We start from the raw sequence: 20,882 nt of genomic DNA, 5'->3' as shown, positions 1-20,882 counted from the left end.
TTGTTGTTTAGACATTTTGTCTAAAAATGCACTCCCCCCTCTGTTTTCTTTTTTCTTCTTTTCTATCCCCTCCTGCTCCGGTCTGACCACTCCAAATTTGCAAAACAACAAAACATCATTCATTCATTTTCTACCGCTTATCCTCACAAGGGTTGCGGGGGTGCTGGAGCCTATCCTAGCTGTCTTTGGGGCGAGAGGCGGGGTACACCCTGGACTGGTGGCCGGCCAATCACAGGGCACATATAGACAAACAACCATTCACACTCACATTCATACCTATGGACAATTTGGAGTCGCTAATTAACCTGGCATGTTTTTTTATGGAATGTGGGAGGAAATGGCCGAGAGATGGCCGAGGGTGGAATTGAACTTGGGTCTCCTAGTTATGGGGCCTGTGTGCTAACCACTCGACCGCCGTGCAGCCTGATTTATAATTGTAAAATAATTTTAAAAAAATGTGTCGTTTGTTAACATTTGTGGCTTTCTTGAATGGAAAAATTGAATTGACATGAATTCTTATACTCCGGTTTCCTCCCACATTCCAAAAAAAAACATGCTAGGTTAATTAGCGACTCCAAATTGTCCATAGGTATGAATGTGAGTGTGAATGGTTGTTTATACTATGTACTCTGTGCTCTGTGATTGGCTGGCCACCAGTCCTAGGTGTACAACTGGGATAGGCTCCAGCACCCACCGCGACCCTCATGAGGATAAGCGGTAGAAAATTAATGAATGAATTCGTATGGGTTAGCATCCGTTTTGGTTCCAGTCATACCTTCTGGAATGAATTAACGTTGCTAACCAAGGTTCCACGGAACTGTACATTTATTTATCTGTACAAACCACTGTATGAGTTGCTGGCACCAGTATTCTGCATACAATCACCTGATGAGCACCAACTAGTCGAAACAACGTGAAGCAATTTCCAAGTTAACTTCACCACGCCGCATCCGAAGTTGGCCATTTTGGGAACAAACCCTCGGTTTAGGGAAACCCTGGTTTACACCAATGACTTCTGAAACGCGAGACCGTTCAAGGCAAAGCTTCCCGACACGAGGACGCTAAATCAATGAGTCATGAGTACATCCACGGCCGTGTCCCATGGAAAATTTATGGTCTGGTTCCCGTTTCCCAGCTCACGGGATCGTGCCGACGCAGGTCCCCCGTCATTCCGTTTGACAGACGCTTGTCTGCTTTCTCTTTTCCCAGTAGCGCCGTTTACTGGAATCATAACGAGGTACTACTCATTGACAGTAATTCACAGTTTAGCATCCTGCCCCCCCCTCCCCCAACCCCCCAGCTCAGTCCACTTCCTCTTCAACCTTGTTTCCTGTCTTCAGTAGGTTCCTAAGTGTGTTTCTGTTTAAAAAAACAAAAGGTGTCATATTAATGCGTAGGAGGCTAGCTGCGGCGACTTTAGTGGCTGCAAAGAGTCCTTGGGTTAGGGGGGTTGGGGGGGGGGGGGTGGTGTTCAGTCGCTGTCTTTCCTCAAGCTGCGGTCGGTGAGCACATTGTTGGGCTCGGGGCTCTTGCACTGGATGCTGGTGCCGTTCATGGCCCCGATGCTGCTCAGCTGGCTGTCGGAGTAGCACCAGCAACACAAGCACGACTGTGGAGACAGGATGGACGAGTTCATGAGGAGGTCTTTCCGTGCTCCAACGACAGGCATGTGACATCTCCAGGCTGGAGACAATTCTCTGCTGTTTTACGACCAGTGGATTCGTGAATCATATTGCGTGCTGCTCATGGAACGCCATGGCAGGAGTGCACATTCGCGTCTTTGTTGTTGTTTACACATCTGGAAATGCTGGTTGTAAATTTATGAGACAAAAAGAAAGCTTCATAATATTTTATTTATTTATATTTTTATATTTTTATATTTTTTTAAATATTTTTTTTTATATATTTTTTTATTTTTGTTAATAAATATTCAACATTTTAATCAGATTAATCTCAGTTTTTTAATTCATCATGATTAATCATATTTATATTTTTGTTGTCAAAATTAGGGCTGTCAAATGATTCAACATTTTAATCTGATTAATCTCAGTTTTTTATTCATCATGATTAATCACATTTATATTTTTATATTTTTGTTGTCAAAACTAGGGCTGTCAAACGATTCAACATTTGAATCAGATTAATCTCAGTTTTTTAATTAATCATGATTAATCATTTATATTTTTATATTTTTGTTGTCAAAACTAGGGCTGTCAAACGATTCAACATTTGAATCAGGTTAATCTCAGTTTTTTAATTCATCATGATTAATCACATTTATATTTTTATATTTTTGTTGTCAAAACTAGGGCTGTCAAATGGTTCAACATTTGAATCAGATTAATCTGTTTTTTAATTCATCATGATTAATCACATTTATATTTTTATGTTTTTGTTGTCGAAACTAGGGCTGTCAAATGATTCAACATTTGAATCAGATTAATCTCAGTTTTTTAATTCAACATGATTAATCACATTTATATTTTTATATTTTTGTTGGCAAAATTAGGGCTGTCAAATGATTCAACATTTTAATCAGATTAATCTCAGTTTTTAATTAATCATGATTAATCACATTTATATTTTTATATTTTTGTCGTCAAAACGAGGGCTGTCAAATGATTCAACATTTTAATCAGATTAATCTCAGTTTTTTAAATGAATTAATCATGATTGATCACCATGAGTAATTATGTCTTAAACATGCCAATTTTTGCTGCATTTAATGAACTTTTTTTAATGATCTTATTTAAAGATAAGTAATAGGACAGGATGATATTCTGTATATTTGTATATATTAAAATAAACTCAATATGTCAATCAAGCTAAATATACCACAGAAGTCTAATAATAATAATAATAATAATAATAATAATAATACATTTTATTTGTATAGCGCTTTTCAAAATACTCAAAGACGCTTTACAGTGAAAAAAATAGAGTTGAGTACAAAACAGAGTAAAAGATGCATTAAAATATAATATTCATACATTCATTAAAAGCTAAAAAAACAATGCTAACAGCGGGTCTAAAACCCTGTTTGCCTAACACGATAATAAAACAATAAAAACGTGATTTCTTTAAACATTTTTGGGATGACGGGCGACTTTACTTCTGGTTCCAGTAGCCATTTTGTTAGCTAGCTAATAGGTTGCTAAAAAGGAAGAATGTTTTGTAATTAAAAAAATAATAATAATTAAGAACTCAGTTGGACTCATGATATTAATAATACGACATATTGTATGCTAACTGGAGAATACACACAATGGCGTCAATATTTGATGTTGACGGAAAAACACCAGGGCGCTAACCGAGGTCCACTGCAGTTTTACAGAAAGAGTTGTAACTTATAGTACATGCTTAGAATATTTCAAGAGTATTCTAGAGTATTGATGTATGTACTACACGTACTGTCATTGACCAACATCCGTCGGCGGTGGCTTACCTTGAAGCAGTTTTTGAACTTTTTGCTGACAAAGTAGAGGATAATGGGATTGATGCAGGAGTTGACGGTCGCCAGGTTGATGCTGAGGTAATCCATGACCAAAAGGAAGCTACAACATACAACATGAGCGCCGACCACGGTCATTTAGTACATGTAGAAGATGCCAACTGGAAACGTTAAGCGGACTTACTTGAGCAGATCGCAGCGCATCTCGTCGTTCTGGTAGTACACCGTCTTCTTCAGGATCCTGCTGAGGTGAAGTGGGAACCAGCACAGGGCGAATATCAGGACCAGACAGAAGACTGCTTTGGCCACTTCCCTTCTCTGCAGAGACGGGGTCAAAAAAAATGGTAATGGTTTAATTTCATTTGAACATGCATCAGAGTACAATTGAATGCATCACATAATCAGTTCACAGTTCCACATGTCCAAAAGGAGTAGGAAGAAGCAAAGCTTATTAAATCCTACCCCTCCATCAGGTACTTTTACAATCAGTAACTGTTACATTTGTTCACTTCCTGCTTTACTAATATAATGTAAGTTGTTTTTTTAAATAAATTTTTAAAATTATTTTTATTTATTTGTTCACTTCCTGCTTTCCTAATATAATTTAAGTTTTTTTTAAAAACTTTATTTTATTATTATTATTTTATTTATTTAGTTTTTGTCACGTACCAAAGTACAAGGTGATATGACCATACAATGACATAATGGGTACCATTATTTATTGTTATAAATAATAATAATTATTATTATTAAATCCTACCCCTCCATCTGGTACTTTTAAAATCAGTAACTGTTACATTTGTTCACTTCCTGCTTTCCTAATATAATGTAAGTTGTTTTTTTTTGTTTTTTAAATTATTTTTTTAAATTATTTTTATTTATTTGTTCACTTCCTGCTTTCCTAATATATTTAAGTTTTTTTAAAACTTTATTATATTATTATTATTTTATTTATTTAGTTTTTGTCACATACCAAAGTACAAGGTGATATGACCATACAATGACATAATGGGTACCATTATTTATTGTTATAAATAACAATTATTATTATTATTAAATCCTACCCCTCCATCTGGTACTGTTAAAATCAGTAACTGTTACATTTGTTCACTTCCTGCTTTCCTAATATAATGTAAGTTGTTTTTTTGTTTTTTTAAATAAATGTAAAAAAATATTTTTATTTATTTGTTCACTTCCTGCTTTCCTAATATAATTTATTTTTTTTAATATATTTTTAAATTTGTATTAATTTTAAATGTTATTATTATTTAATTTTTATTATTTTAATTTTATTTATTTTTTTAATTTTATTATATTATTAATATTATGTATTAATAATATGCCTTTTGGAGACATCATTGATTTATCATCAAGTTGAACAGTTTTGGTCCCAGTATTGACCCCTGGGGAACTCCACATGTAATATATGAACTTGTAGATGTGTATTCTCCTAGCTTTCGTAAAAAAAAAAACATGTTAATCCTTAAATTTATTGACCCTTCGTTTGGTCAGGTGCTAACGCAGTTGTTGACAAATGATCCAAGGAAAAGGGTAATTAAGGTTTTTGGAATTTCAGGACTTCCGGTCGTACCTGTTTGAGGTGCTCGGTAAGGGCGATGCGTAGGCTGCCGTTCCTGTGGTTGAGCATTTCGTAGGTCATCAAGGTGTAAAAGATGGCGGTGCAGGTCAGCGGGACGCAGAAGTAGAATCCAAACAACCACCAGTCCTTGGCTTCCTTGTAGAACTAAACAAATATGGCCATATTGGAATTTTTTAATACTTCCAAATGATTGGTTTTAATAAGAACGCACGCTCAAATACGGCAATCGGGTCACGGTCATCGTGCAGCAAACACAGCTGGAAGTCTTGTTTTATTGAGACTTCGCTATGTTTTTTTTTTCCTGAGGTCTGAGACTGATTATTCCATGATGATCTGCACATGTGGCCTCAGGTTTCAGGATTGTTGATTCGGGTTTCAGGTCTCGGTAATTATACTCGGTCTGTAATCAATTGTGTTCTTTCGGGACATGGAAAAAAAATCCTAAAAGCGAGACTTTATTGGTCTTTACAGCAGAAGTCATCCACATCTTTCCAGTCTGGGAATGTTTTGTCTAGACGTTAACAAATGTACCTTAGTGGATGTGAGTGAAAATAAGATTCCGATTCCAGGATAACATACGTACCATCATGAAGTCCGATTTGGGATAAAGCATACACGTGCGGAGGGTTTCGTTCCTGTAGTTGAAGCTGACCATGTCGAATCCGATGGCCTCCGGAATGGCCAGGATGAGCGACAGGAGCCAAATGGAGACGATTTCCAGGACGGTGAAAAGCGGAATGCCGACGCCTTGCACTCGACTCCAGGATGCTACTGCTCGGTACCTGCGACCGGGAGGACATAAACATTAGGACAATGATGAGATATTTTTTTACCTTTTTTTTCCCCACATGGGAAAACTGGCGGTCGAGTGGTTAGCACGCAGACCTCACAGCTAGGAGGACCAGGGTTCAATTCCAACATGTTCTCCCAGTGCATACATGGGTTTTCTCCGGGTACTCCGGTTTCCTCCCACATTCCAAAAAAAACATGCTAGGTTAATTAGCGACTCCAAATTGTCCATAGGTATGAATGTTTTTTTTTGCTTGTTGAACTCGCACTGGTACATGTTTGTATATTTCCCAATCCAATTTTTCCATTCCAAGCCACAAATGTTAACAAATGACACTTTTTTTTTTTACGTTTACAATTATAAATGATGCTTCACGGCAGTTGAGTGGTTAGCACGCAGGTCCCACAGCTAGGAGACCCATGTTCAATTCCACCCTCGGCCATCTCTGTGTGGAGTTTGCATGTTCTCCCCGTTCCAAAAAATATGCTAGGTTAATTAGCAAACGTGACTATAGGGGTGTTATTTCATATCCACAGGGCTCTAATCATGGTAAAAAAAAATTTAGAAGGTCCTATTGAGACTGATTCCGGGGAGGCATGGCGGTCAAGTGGTTAGCGCAGAACTCACAGCTAGGAGACTAGGGTTCAATCCCACCCTCGGCCATCTCTGTGTGGAGTTTGGCCAGCCAATCACAGGGCACATATAGACAAACAAGCATTCACACTCACATTCATACCTATGGACAATTTGGAGTCGCTAATTAACCTAGCATGTTTTTTTTTTTTTTTTGGAATGTGGGAGGAAACCGGAGTACCCGGAGAAAACCCACGCATGCACGGGGAGAACATGCAAACTCCACACAGAGATAGCCGAGGGTGGAATTGAACCCTGGTCCTCCTAGCTGTGAGGTATGCATGCTAACCACTTGACTCGAAAAAATGTCAGCTGCACAGCGGTCGTGTGGTTAGTGCGCCTTATTTTCTATTATTATGTCCACTCTATTGGGTAATACAAGTGTAAAGGTGACTATAGGGGTGCTATTTCATATCCACAGGGCTCTAATCATGGTAAAATATTGTATTTAGAGTTTGTTTTTTTTGCTGTAACTGAAAATATTCCATTCTGATTCCTACTTGGTGGAAATTCACTTATCGTTGTGAGGCCTGGAATCAATTAACCGCAATAAACGAGGCTAATTGAGGACTATTTGTTTACGTTTCGGCACTTGCAATGCTTCTAATGTAATATCTTGTAAATCTAAATTGATCTCAAATTAATCTAAAATTAATTGTAGCGACAAGAAACATTTAGTGTGGCGGCACAGCAACACAATAAACATCCGAATCATCAAAAATGTTAAGAATTCATGTGTAGAGATGATCAATTGTTTATTTTAAATATCTAATATTCATAATATTTTATGCAAAACGCCTCCTCCGAACAGACCGGCCCATGTTGGCAGAGAGGGGGGTCCGCCTGTTGGCTCGTATTATCCCCTCCCTCCCCTCCGTCGCTCGCTCGCTTGTTTGTTTCATTAATGGCGAACCACTTGTCGAAATGTTTTAGTAAAATGGCGCATCAAGATTTTATGGGGCAAAAACAATATATTTTTCATGACACGTTTGAGTTTCTCTGTCGAACATCATGGCGGCATGTATATTTTACCAACGTTGCGGTAAACCAATCCGCCTTCTTCTCATTCGACATCGTGGAAACAACGTGGAAGAAATATAATAACATAAGCTTTATTTGTGTGTGTGTTTGTGTGTGTGTGTGTGTGTGTGTCGCACAATCCAAGTTTAATTTCCTGTTACCGTAACCCTGACCTTAAACTAACCCCAATCCTTTTATCAAAGCAACTTTTCTTGAAAACAAGCCGCTCTCGAAGGCATCGCTTTCCCATAATAGAGCTCATTAACCGCGGGAGAGCCTCTTATCTCCGTAGTTGCGTCTGCACTTGGTGGTCATTACTTTTTCATGGGGGAATTTCTATTAAATGCAAGGTCGGAGCGCAACTTCACCGCATAATGCCTGGCGATGCTAACACACACACACACACACACACACACACACACACACACTGGATGTGGCTAAATAGGCTTCCATTCAAGTATAAGAAGCGTAGTACAGTACAGTCCAGTACAGTCCTTCCTCCAAGTCAGGTTAATTAATGGCACAGTAATGACACAAAACATTCAGACAATTACCTTACGTGACATTACCTTAACACTGCATGAAGTCAGCCATGTCAAACATGATCAATGAAATAAAATTAAAAAATAAAATAAAATAAAATAAAATAAAATAAAATAAAATAAAATAAAATAAAATAAAATAAAATAAAATAAAATATAACATAACATAACATAAAATAACATTTTAGAAAATAAAAGATCTCCTTCCATTACGTGTGGAAGTGGTAAGAGTAAGAGTTGCAATGTGATGTAAACAACGATGAATATGCGTTTAATGTTTTTACTCAACTCTATTTTTTCTATTATTTCTTTTTCTCTACTGTAAAGCAAGTCTTTGAGTACTCTAAAAAGCGCTATTCAAATAAAATGTATTATTATTATTATTATTATTATTAAAATGTGACCCTCAGGATGTTATTACATGTCTCCTAATAATGTTAAAAATCAATCAATCAATTAATTTAATATGCAAAAAAAAATAGACATGGAACCCAGGAAAGTGACTTTAAACGTTCATTTATCCTTTTCATTTATTATTTTTATGTTATTATTCATTCATTCATTCATTTTCCACCGCTTATTCTCACAAGGATGACACAAAACATTCGGACAATTACCTTACGTGACATTACCTTAACATTGCATGAAGTCAGCCATGTCATATGCAATATGATAGTGGAAATAAAAGTTCTCTCTCCATTACGTGTGGAAGTGGTAAGAGTAAGAGTTGCAATGTGATGTAAACAACGATGAATATGCGTTTAATGTTTTTACTCAACTCTATTTTTTCTATTATTTCTTTTTCTCTACTGTAAAGCAAGTCTTTGAGTACTCTGAAAAGCGCTATTCAAATAAAATGTATTATTATTATTATTATTATTATTATTATTAAAATGTGACCCTCAGGATGTTATTACATGTCTCCTAATAATGTTAAAAATCAATCAATCAATTAATTTAATATGCAAAAAAAAATAGACAAGGAACCCAGGAAAGTGACTTTAAACGTTCATTTATCCTTTTCATTTATTATTTTTATGTTATTATTCATTCATTCATTCATTTTCCACCGCTTATCCTCACAAGGATGACACAAAACATTCGGACAATTACCTTACGTGACATTACCTTAACACTGCATGAAGTCATGAAGTCAGCCATGTTATGTGCAACATGATATTGGAAATAAAAGTTCTCCCTCCATTACGTGTGGAAGTGGTAAGAGTAAGAGTTGCGATGTGATGTAAACAATGATGAAGATGCGTTTAATGTCTAACTTTTTTAATGTCTAACTTTTTATACCTGACTGCCCCGCCCCGCCCCACGCTTTTAGCCTTGTTTTAGCTCTGAATTGAATGTATGGATATTGTATTTTAATGCATCTTTTACTCAGTTTTTACTCAGCTCTATTTTTATTTCTTTTTTCTCTACTGTAAAGCATCTTTGATTACTCTGAAAAGCGCTATACAAATAAAATGTATTATTATTATTATTATTAAAATGTGACCCTTTGGATGTTATGTTATGTTCCATGTCTCTAATAATGTTAAAAACCGGAGTTAGAAAGTCATAAACATGTTTTCTATACTGTAACTATTTAATTAATTATTAATTAATTAATTTAATATGCAAAAAAATAAATAAGGAACCCAGCAAAGTGACTTTAAATGTTCATTTATCCTTATTATTATTATTATTCATTTATCCTTTTCATTTATTATTTATATGTAATCATTCATTCATTTTCTACCGCTTATCCTCACGAGGGTCGCGGGGGGTGCTGGAGCCTATCCCAGCTGTCTTCGGGCCAGAGGCGGGGTACACCCTGGACTGGTGGCCAGCCAATCACAGGGTCCAAATATGTATTTATATGCATTCAAAATAGTTTACCACATGATTGTAAAACTATAAAAATATGTTTTCTGGAATGGATTAATTGAATTTACATGACTTATTATGGAAAAAAAATGTATGAAAAAAATGCCTGTTTCAGTGAGAGACAGACTTTCTGCAACAAATAATGACCCTAATCAATATTTTTAAAGAAAAGATTGATATTTCCAGGTAATATTGTGCTTATTTTGTACAATTTTTATCATGTAAACAAACATAGTTATAAATAACATTTGTGGCCCCCCCTTATACTTTGACTCTTTTGACTCACTGATGATTATATAACATTGTTTTAGTCGCCTAGCGACCGATAGGCATTGAAGCACCGACCTGTCAACGCTGAGGGCGCACAGGTTGAGGACCGTGATGCCCACCGAGGCTTTCTGCAGGAAGGGGAAGAGCTTGCAGAGGCACAAGCCCACAGCACTGTCGTCAAATGGCCAACGTGACGCCAGAAGCTGGTGGAAAAAAAAAACAAAAACAGTCACATCCATGTACAAAGAAGCCAGACAGAATTTTCTAATATGAATTTTTTTTTTAAAAACATTTTGAACCATTCCATATTTTCCCAGTGCACATCCATAAAGATCCATAAAGGCCTCATCAAGCACCTTTTAGGGTCGACTAGAATGAAGATGAAGAGTATAATAAGAGTATAATCGTGGCCGGATGCTTTTGTCCATTACTGTTACATAAGAGATGGCTTTTAATGTCTCATATTATACTGAATGCATCCTGTTTATGGTTTAAAAAAAACATATGGAGCTCATTAGCCTGGTGCAACTTGACTCATTCCAAGAGAACATACTAACTCCTTATTTCTAAAAATCACAAATACTTCAACTTGCTGATATAGTTCATCTTCAAACAGCTAAAATAATGCATAAGGATAAAAACGATAAAAACAATAAAAAGGATAAAAATAACAAATAACAAATAAAAATGTAAAAATAACTAATAAAAATGTAAAAATAACAACTTAATAAAAAAAACTAACTATATTAGGAAAGCAGGAAGTGAACAAATTAAATTTAAAATTAACAAATAACAAACAACAAATAAAAAAGTAAAAATAACAAATTAAAAAGTAAAAATAACAACTTAATAAAAAACTTCAACTATATTAGGAAAGCAGGAAGTGAACAAATAACAAAAAAGTAAAAAATAACAAATAAAAAAGTAAAAATAACAACTTAATAAAAAAAACTTTAACTATATTAGGAAAGCAGGAAGTGAACAAATTAAAATTAACAAATAACATAAAAAAATTAAAATAACAAATTAACAAAAATAAAAAAACTTAACTTACATTTGTTCACTTCCTGCTTTCCTAATATAAGTTAAGTTTTTTTTATTTTTGTTAATTTGTTATTTTAATTTTTTTTATTTATTTGTTAATTTTAATTTGTTCACTTCCTGCTTTCCTAATATAACAGTTAGTGATTGTAAAAGTACCAGATGGAGGGGTAGGATTTAATAAGCTTTGCTTCTTCCTACTCCTTTTGGACATGTGGAAGTGGGAACTGATTATGTGATGCATTCAATTGTAATCTGATGCATGTTCAAATCAAATAAAACCATAAAAAAATTTTAAAATTAAAAACTAAAATATTTTTAAAAATTAAATTAAAAAATATAAATAAAAAAACTTAAAATTATATTAGGAAAGCAGGAAGTGAACAAATTAAAATTAAAATTAACAAATAACAAACAACAAATAAAAAAGTAAAAATAACAAATTAAAAAGTAAAAATAACAACTTAATAAAAAAAAACTTTAACTATATTAGGAAAGCAGGAAGTGAACAAATAACAAATAACAAAAAAGTAAAAAATAACAAATAAAAAAGTAAAAATAAAAAATAAAAAAGTAAAAATAACAACTTAATAAAAAAAACTTTAACTATATTAGGAAAGCAGGAAGTGAACAAATTAAAATTAACAAATAACAAATAAAAAAATTAAAATAACAAATTAACAAAAATAAAAAAACTTAACTTACATTTGTTCACTTCCTGCTTTCCTAATATAAGTTAAGTTTTTTTTATTTTTGTTAATTTGTTATTTTAATTTTTTTTATTTATTTGTTAATTTTAATTTGTTCACTTCCTGATTTCCTAATATAACAGTTAGTGATTGTAAAAGTACCAGATGGAGGGGTAGGATTTAATAAGCTTTGCTTCTTCCTACTCCTTTTGGACATGTGGAACTGGGAACTGATTATGGGATGCATTCAATTGTAATCTGATGCATGTTCAAATCAAATAAAACCATAAAAAATTTTTAAAATTAAAAACTAAAATATTTTTAAAAATTAAATTAAAAAAATATAAATAAAAAAACTTAAAACTATATTAGGAAAGCAGGAAGTGAACAAATTACATTTAAAATTAACAAATAACAAACAACAAATAAAAAAGTAAAAATAACAAATTAAAAAGTAAAAATAACAACTTAATAAAAAAAACTTTAACTATATTAGGAAAGCAGGAAGTGAACAAATAACAAATAACAAAAAAGTAAAAAATAACAAATAAAAAAGTAAAAATAACAACTTAATAAAAAAAACTTTAACTATATTAGGAAAGCAGGAAGTGAACAAATCAAAATTAACAAATAACAAATAAAAAAATTAAAATAACAAATTAACAAAAATAAAAAAACTTAACTTACATTTGTTCACTTCCTGCTTTCCTAATATAAGTTAAGTTTTTTTTATTTTTGTTAATTTGTTATTTTAATTTTTTTTTATTTATTTGTTAATTTTAATTTGTTCACTTCCTGATTTCCTAATATAACAGTTAGTGATTGTAAAAGTACCAGATGGAGGGGTAGGATTTAATAAGCTTTGCTTCTTCCTACTCCTTTTGGACATGTGGAACTGTGAACTGATTATGGGATGCATTCAATTGTAATCTGATGCATGTTCAAATGAAATAAAACCATTACCATTACCAAGTCAAAGCTGCATGACTCTCATCATCTTGGCATCCTTTCCTTCCAGAGGATATGAGCGGCATTAGGCTTTATGATAAAGGAAGAACCCCTGCGTAGCTTCCTGGCCCTCCTATTGTTTACTCCAGCTGTTTAAGTTGCTCACAAAGGAAAGGAAAGGAAAACCACGTCACTGTTTTTAGCCTGGGATTATTTTTGGCTGCCCTGCCTGCCGTAGCTCGTCTGACCAGGACAAAAAACTTCAAAGTGGTCTCAGTATTGTCGGACGTGTTGTCTTCCTTGGTCGAAGTCGTTGCGACCAAATGCCAGAACATTACTTTCATGTGCTTTTTTTTTTTTTTTTAAGTGATTAATCTTCATAGAGTGGGTATTTTCATAAGAACTGTAGATAAGCACGGTGACTAATGTCCCAGGTCAGCACAAGGCTACACGCATGTTCAGCCGCAGTCTGATTCCAGTGTTTATTTTAGACGCCGTATCCCAGCACCTCTCATCACCAGCACGGCCGCATGATGAAGATAACGCCGCAAAACGCTGATTACGCTTTCCCGTCTATTTGCGCCCTGCCTGGCTGCAGACACTTCCCGGTTTTTTCTCGTCTGGAATGATCCGTTTTGTTTACGTCGGCGTGCTCATCAATTGATGCGGCTGGAAAAGATGGAGGGTTTATCCACTTTTGCATTTCACACAGACGCCAGATGCTTCGGTTAACTTCTCAGGGCATTGAATCCATCGCAACTCGACTGTTCAGGATGTCTTGGAAGACGTTTGGTCTCAGTTCTTGCTCAATGACTAGATAGGACGAACACTAGGTAGTCTAGATAGGACAGCTGTAGTCGACTAGAGGGACCAGGCTAAGCAGAATTACCGTATTTTTTGTATTTTTTCAAAAGTCGTACAAGGCCAAAAATGCATAATTAGGTAGAAAAAAAACATACATAAGTTACACTGGAGTATAAGTTGCACAATGCCAAAAATGCACAATTAGGTAGAAAAAACATACATAAGTCACACTGGAGTATAAGTCGCACAAGGCCAAAAATGCATAATTGGGTAGAAAAAAAAACATACATAAGTCGCACTGGAGTATAAGTCGCACAAGGCCAAAAATGCATAATTAGGTAGAAAAAAACATACATAAGTCACACTGGAGTATAAGTTGCACAAGGCCAACAATGCATAATTAGGTAGAAAAAAAACATACATAAGTCGCACTGGAGTATAAGTTGCACAATGCCAAAAATGCACAATTAGGTAGAAAAAACGTACATAAGTCACACTGGAGCATAAGTCGCACAAGGCCAAAAATGCATAATTAGGTAGAAAAAAAACATACATAAGTCGCACTGGAGTATAAGTCGCACAAGGCCAAAAATGCATAATTAGGTAGAAAAAAAACATACATAAGTTGCACTGGAGTATAAGTCGCACAAGGCCAAAAATGCATAATTAGGTAGAAAAAAAACATACATAAGTCGCACTGGAGTATAAGTTGCACAATGCCAAAAATGCACAATTAGGTAGAAAAAACGTACATAAGTCACACTGGAGTATAAGTCGCACAAGGCAAAAAATGCATAATTGGGTAGAAAAAAAAACATAAGTCGCACAAGGCCAAAAATGCATAATTGGGTAGAAAAAAACATACATAAGTCGCACTGGAGTATAAGTCGCACAAGGCCAAAAATGCATAATTAGGTAGAAAAAAAACATACATAAGTCGCACTGGAGTATAAGTCGCACAAGGCCAAAAATGCATAATTAGGTAGAAAAAAAACATACATAAGTCGCACAAGGCCAAAAATGCATAATTAGGTGGAAAAAAAACATACATAAGTCGCACTGGAGTATAAGTCGCACAAGGCCAAAAATGCATAATTAGGTAGAAAAAACATACATAAGTCACACTGGAGTATAAGTCGCACAAGGCCAAAAATGCATAATTAGGTAGAAAAAAAACATACATAAGTCGCACTGGAGTATAAGTCGCACAAGGCCAAAAATGCATAATTAGGTAAAAAAAAAACATACATAAGTCGCACTGGAGTATAAGTCGCACAAGGCCAACAATGCATAATTAGGTAGAAAAAAACATACATAAGTCACACCGGAGTATAAGTCGCAAAAGGCCAAAAATGCATAATTAGGTAGAAAAAAACATACATAAGTCACACCGGAGTATAAGTCGCAAAAGGCCAAAAATGCATAATTAGGTAGAAAAAAACATACATAAGTCACACCGGAGTATAAGTCGCACAAGGCCAAAAATGCATAATTAGGTAGAAAAAAAACATGCATAAGTCGCACAAGGCCAAAATGCATAATTAGGTGGAAAAAAACATACATAAGTCGCACTGGAGTATAAGTCGCACAAGGCCAAAAATGCATAATTAGGTGGAAAAAAACATACATAAGTCGCACTGGAGTATAAGTCGCACAAGAAAATCCACGTTGGATCTTGGCAAGGTTTATATCGAACAGCAAAGTGGAGGAGGGGTGAAAAACAGCCTGTTTTTCCAGGCAATATCAAAGTCGTACCTTGTACACATTGATGGGAATATCAATGATGATGTAGATGAGGTCCCCCAGGGCCAGGCTGGCGATGAGGGCGTTGGGCCCGTTCCTCATGCACTTTTGCTGATATATGATCCTCAGCAGGGTGGCGTTGCCCACCAGACCCACCACGAAAACCACGATGGAGATGACCGTGTTGATGTACTTAAAATAGCCTTTTATTGACGTAGTCGCACGGCACATGGGTGGCGGTAAAGGCTTCCTTATGACCGTGCCGTTTGCGGAACCGGATCCCATTGCTTGCGCCACCGGGCCCCAGGCGTCTGTGCTGGGTACGAAAGTACTATGGAGGTCCGGGGGTTGAAGGGTGGAACGGAGGAGCGATCCGACGTGATGGTCCTCCTCCGCTGCAGCGTTGTTTATCTGGCACATTCCTTTGGCTGCCATACAGCCCATTAGCAGCAACATATGCATGGCCGCGGCGGCCATGATGGAACGCTGGCTGTGCTTTGGTTCCACTCCCACGTTATCACTAGTGAGGGGACAGAAACAACACAGCAGGAGAGGAACGTTAGGTTTCTAAGAATCAGCAAACGACTGGACAAGTAGCTTTGGCAGCTGAGCAACTTTGCTAAGGGGCCCAGATGGATGAGACCACTTCTGGTCTGTACGGGGGGGGGGGGGTCTGCTTTGCCTTAGCGGTTTGGGTAGAAGGTCCAGAACCAATGTTTGACCTCCGATTTTCAAGTTTAGGAACGTTTAGAAGTCTTACTGTATTGTCTACTTAAAACCTCAAAGATGTGCTACAGGCTACATTTGATTTAATAGTAGATTAATCGATTAATTGATCAGACTGAACTGATTTTAAGCAATCGAGGCAAAATTTTGACTAATACTTCAAGGTACACAGAATATTGTGTTCTTTGGCTACATAAACATGTTTACTAATCAGCTGTAGAACACAGGTAAGTTTCAGGAAAATATCAGTTCCCAACAAAAAAAAGAGATTAACTTTCAGTTTGACACAATTGTTTGGGGCTACACAGTGGTCGAGTGGTTAGCGGTTAGCACGCAGACCTCACAGCTAGGAGACCCGCGTTCAATCCCACCCTCTGCCGTCTCTGTGTGGAGTTTGAATGTTTCCCCGTTCCAAAAAACATGCTAGGTTAATTAGCGACTCCAAATTGTCCATAGGTATGAATGTGAGTGTGAATGGTTGTTTGTCTATATGTGCCCTGTGATTGGCTGGCCACCAGTCCAGGGTGTACCCCGCCTCTCGCCCCAAGACAGCTGGGATAGGCTCCAGCAGCACACACCCCCCAAGAAAAATACATGTTGTATTTCTGCTATATAGTATTAATACAAAATTAACTGACTTATAAATACTAGCAATTTATTGCTGATTAATCACATCAAACACTAGATTAAAATAATTAAGAGAAAACACCATTAGAATGAATAATAAATATTCTTAATAGTAAATACAATAAAACTAAAATCATAATAACAGCAACAATAAAAATAAGTAGTTATATTTTGGAAATAGACTGGAAAAATATTGCTGATTAATCATGTCAAAAACGAGATTGAAATAATTAAGGGAAAAAGACCATTAGAATGAATAATAAATATTCTTAATAATGAATTCAATAAAACTAAAATCATAATAACAGCAACAATAAAAATAAGTAGTTATATTTTGGAAATAGACTGGAAAAATATTGCTGATTAATCACATCAAAAACCAGATTAAAATAATTAAGGGAAAAGACCATTAGAATGAATAATAAGTACAATAAAACTAAAATCATAATAACAACAACAATAAAAATAAGTAGTTTTATTTTGGAAATAGACTGGAAAAATATTGCTGATTAATCACGTCAAAAACCAGATTAAAATAATTAAGGGAAAAAGACTATTAGAATGAATAATAAATATTTTTAATAATAAATTCAATAAAACTAAAATCATAATAACAGCAACAATAAAAATAAGTAGTTATATTTTGGAAATAGACTGGAAAAATATTGCTGATTAATCACATCAAAAACCAGATTAAAATAATTAAGGGAAAAGACCATTAGAATGAATAATAAGTACAATAAAACTAAAATCATAATAACAACAACAATAAAAATAAGTAGTTATATTTTGGAAATAGACTGGAAAAATATTGCTGATTAATCACATCAAAAACCAGATTAAAATAATTAAAGGAAAAGACCATTAGAATGAATAATAAGTACAATAAAACTAAAATCATAATAACAACAACAATAAAAATAAGTAGTTGTATTTTGGAAATAGACTGGACAAATATTGCTGATTAATCACGTCAAAAACCAGATTAAAATAATTAAGGGAAAAGACCATTAGAATGAATAATAAATATTCTTAATAATAAATACAATAAAACTAAAATAATAATAACAGCAACAATAAAAATAAGTAGTTATATTTTAGAAATAGACTGGAAAAAATATTGCTGATTAATCACATCAAAAACCAAAAATTAAGGGAAAAGACCATTAGAATGAATAATACATATTCTTAATGATAAATCCAATAAAACTAAAATCATAATAACAGGAACAATAAAAATAAGTAGTTATATTTTGGAAATAGACTGGAAAAATATTGCTGATTAATCACGTCAAAAACCAAAAATTAAGGGAAAGGACCATTAGAATGAATAATACATATTCTTAATGATAAATCCAATAAAACTAAAATCATAATAACAGGAACAATAAAAATAAGTAGTTATCAAATGATATTAATTATGTAATTTTTTTGCCATAGCCGATGAAGAAAATGTAGTCGAATGGCGACTGTAGGCCTGATTTTCCTGCCATCCTTTCAAACGACAACATTTAAGGGTACAATAAAACCCTAAATGAATACCCAATGGACCCCCCCAATATTTTCCTGATGACTCTATTCCTTCACATTAAAAGCATCGCCCTCTCTACGGATAGAAGAGACAGCCTCTGTAGTTGATGTCCCACAAAAAAAAAAAAAAAACTTAGCGACGCAAGAAGAGTAGGTAAAGTTTTAAAAGCTGTCAGCGTGACGGGTTAAAGCCCTTTGCGTCATGTCAGGAGAGCAGGCGAGTCTTCTAGCCTCCAGTCGTTCCTGTTCAAAGTCCCGCCTGTCAGCAAGTACACAAAGAACTATTTAGCAGCCAGCCCTTCAAGTAGCATCACAGTTTAGCATCAGCGACGCACCGCCGGGACCCCCGTGACAGCACACAAACTGATCTGTCCATAAATAATAAATACATTTTTTTTTTTTTTTTTTTTTACCTACCGCTTCTCTAAAAATGTCTGCCTGGCCCCCTCGGAAAGCGTCAGGCAAAGTTTCGGCTGAAGCCCCCAGACATCTGTATCACATCACATGAGTAATTAACGCGCTATCAAAGACCCGGCGACCGTATCCCAATTGGGTTGAAGCAAAGGCGGCCGTCTGCTCCGAGGTGCCTTCGCATTATGGCTCACCGTTTCCTGTGGAGACTTTCTCAAGAGTGTGTGTGTGTGTGTGTGTGTGTGTCAGACCACTAGTAAGACACTTTGACTGGGTGGGATAGTAAATCTCCACCTCCCTGTGGTAACAGCCTGGGCACCCCCCCCTTTGGAAACATGTCTCCCTTCCCCACACACACACACACACACACACACACACACACCTCTCAGGCTGACACTCGTTTTGAAAGCACCCACTCACACACACACACACACACACACACACACGCACCCCCCTAAAATCGCCCCCCCCTGCAAAATAAAACAACTTGAATCAATACTAACCTGTTCCCCAATGTTGTACATTATAGACAACACATGCAGGTTTTTACATCATTTTTAGTAAAAGAGGAAGCGGGAGTAGAACCATCAACCTACCCGTTAAGATAATTGCTAAGTGTGTGTGTGGGTGGGCCCAGCCTAATTACACTTTCTAGTTGCCTTCTAAACATGTGGACAACAGATGTAAAAAAAAGATCCAAAACAAAAGGAAAAACACACCAAAAATAAGCATGTAAAAAATAAAAAAAAAATCCAAAACAAAAGAAAAACACACCAAAAATAAGCATGTAAGAAAAAAACCCAAACAAAACAAAAGAAAAACACACCAAAAATAAGCATGTAAAAAAAATCCAAAACAAAAGAAAAACACACCAAAAATAAGCATGAAAAAAAAATCCAAAACAAAAGAAAAACACACCAAAAATAAGCATGTAAAAAAAAAACCCAAACAAAACAAAAGAAAAACACACCAAAATTAAGCATGTTAAAAAAATCCAAAACAAAAGAAAAACACACCAAAAATAAGCATGAAAAAAAAAAACAAAACAAAAGAAAAGCACACCAAAAATAAGCATGTTAAAAAAACCCAAACAAAAGAAAAACACACCAAAAATAAGCATGTAAAAAAAACCCAAACAAAACAAAAGAAAAACACACCAAAATTAAGCATGTTAAAAAAATCCAAAACAAAAGAAAAACACACCAAAATTAAGCATGTTAAAAAAATCCAAAACAAAAGAAAAACACACCAAAAATAAGCATGAAAAAAAATACAAAACAAAAGAAAAGCACACCAAAAATAAGCATGTTAAAAAAAACCCAAACAAAAGAAAAACACACCAAAAATAAGCATGTTAAAAAAAAATCCAAAAAAAGAAAAACACACCAAAAATAAGCATGTAAAAAAAAAATCCAAAACAAAAGAAAAACACACCAAAAATAAGCATGTAAAAAAAAAAAGGTGTATAAGCTGCAAAGTTTTTTTCTTAAAGTTTGAACCCTGCGTTTTATACAGCCGTGCCGCTAATCTCGTTACCTCCCCTTTTCTTCAGGACGACTACTAACGGTTAAAATACTGTACCGCTCGATGGTAGATCGGCAGGAGCCAATCACAAGCTATCGGTGTAGTCGCAACAAGCCTGTCGACCTATTAGAAGAGGTCGGTAAATATCACAGTGTCATCTGACGAAAAACACTAAACTCATCACACAGCAAGTTAACACTCAAAAGGCGCACTTGTAAAATATACGAACATGCACCAATATGGGTTCTCCCATGATGCATTTTTAGATAAAATCAGCCTCCCTCTGTGCTGCTCTCAGCAACATTGCAGCGTTTGTTTTCTATGCCGCTTGTCGTCCAATGAAAAGTTTGAAAATTTTGAATGAAAGTTTTTTTTGTGTTTTTTTGTCTTCTTTATTTTATTAATTGACTCATTTTCACTTATCCTCACGAGTCGTGGGGGGTGCTGGAGCCTATCCCAGCTGTCTTCTTTGGGCGAGAGGCGGGGTACACCCTGGACTGGTGGCCAGCCAATCACAGGGCACATATAGTCAAACAACCATTCACACTCACATTCATACCTATGGACAATTTGGAGTCGCTAATTAACCTAGCATGTTTTTGGAATGTGGGAGGAAGAAAAACGGCGATGCACGGGGAGAACATGTAAACTCCAC

The 20,882-nt window shown here is 35.3% G+C and overlaps 1 protein-coding gene across 1 annotated transcript; it reads right to left on the bottom strand.

Moving 5' to 3' along the window:
• Positions 1 to 688: 688 nt before the first annotated feature.
• Positions 689 to 18,943, bottom strand: ednraa (endothelin receptor type Aa). The gene is made up of 8 exons (XM_058046043.2): positions 18,710 to 18,943; positions 15,422 to 15,929; positions 10,260 to 10,387; positions 5,635 to 5,833; positions 5,043 to 5,195; positions 3,636 to 3,769; positions 3,446 to 3,554; positions 689 to 1,609 (listed from the first exon to the last, which is right to left on the bottom strand). The coding sequence occupies exons 2-8, from the start codon at positions 15,884 to 15,886 to the stop codon at positions 1,472 to 1,474; spliced, it is 1,326 nt and encodes a 441-aa protein (XP_057902026.2). The 5' UTR covers positions 15,887 to 15,929; positions 18,710 to 18,943; the 3' UTR covers positions 689 to 1,471.
• Between the last annotated feature and the right edge of the window lie 1,939 nt (positions 18,944 to 20,882).

Source organism: Doryrhamphus excisus, linkage group LG9 (assembly GCF_037039965.1).
Source record: "Doryrhamphus excisus strain RoL-2023G ecotype Guam linkage group LG9, RoL_Dexc_Guam_v1.1, whole genome shotgun sequence".
NCBI classification, from domain to species: Eukaryota; Metazoa; Chordata; class Actinopteri; order Syngnathiformes; family Syngnathidae; genus Doryrhamphus; species Doryrhamphus excisus.
The sequence above is the reverse complement of the archived record's forward strand: the minus strand, read 5'-3'. Positions and strand labels throughout refer to the sequence as shown.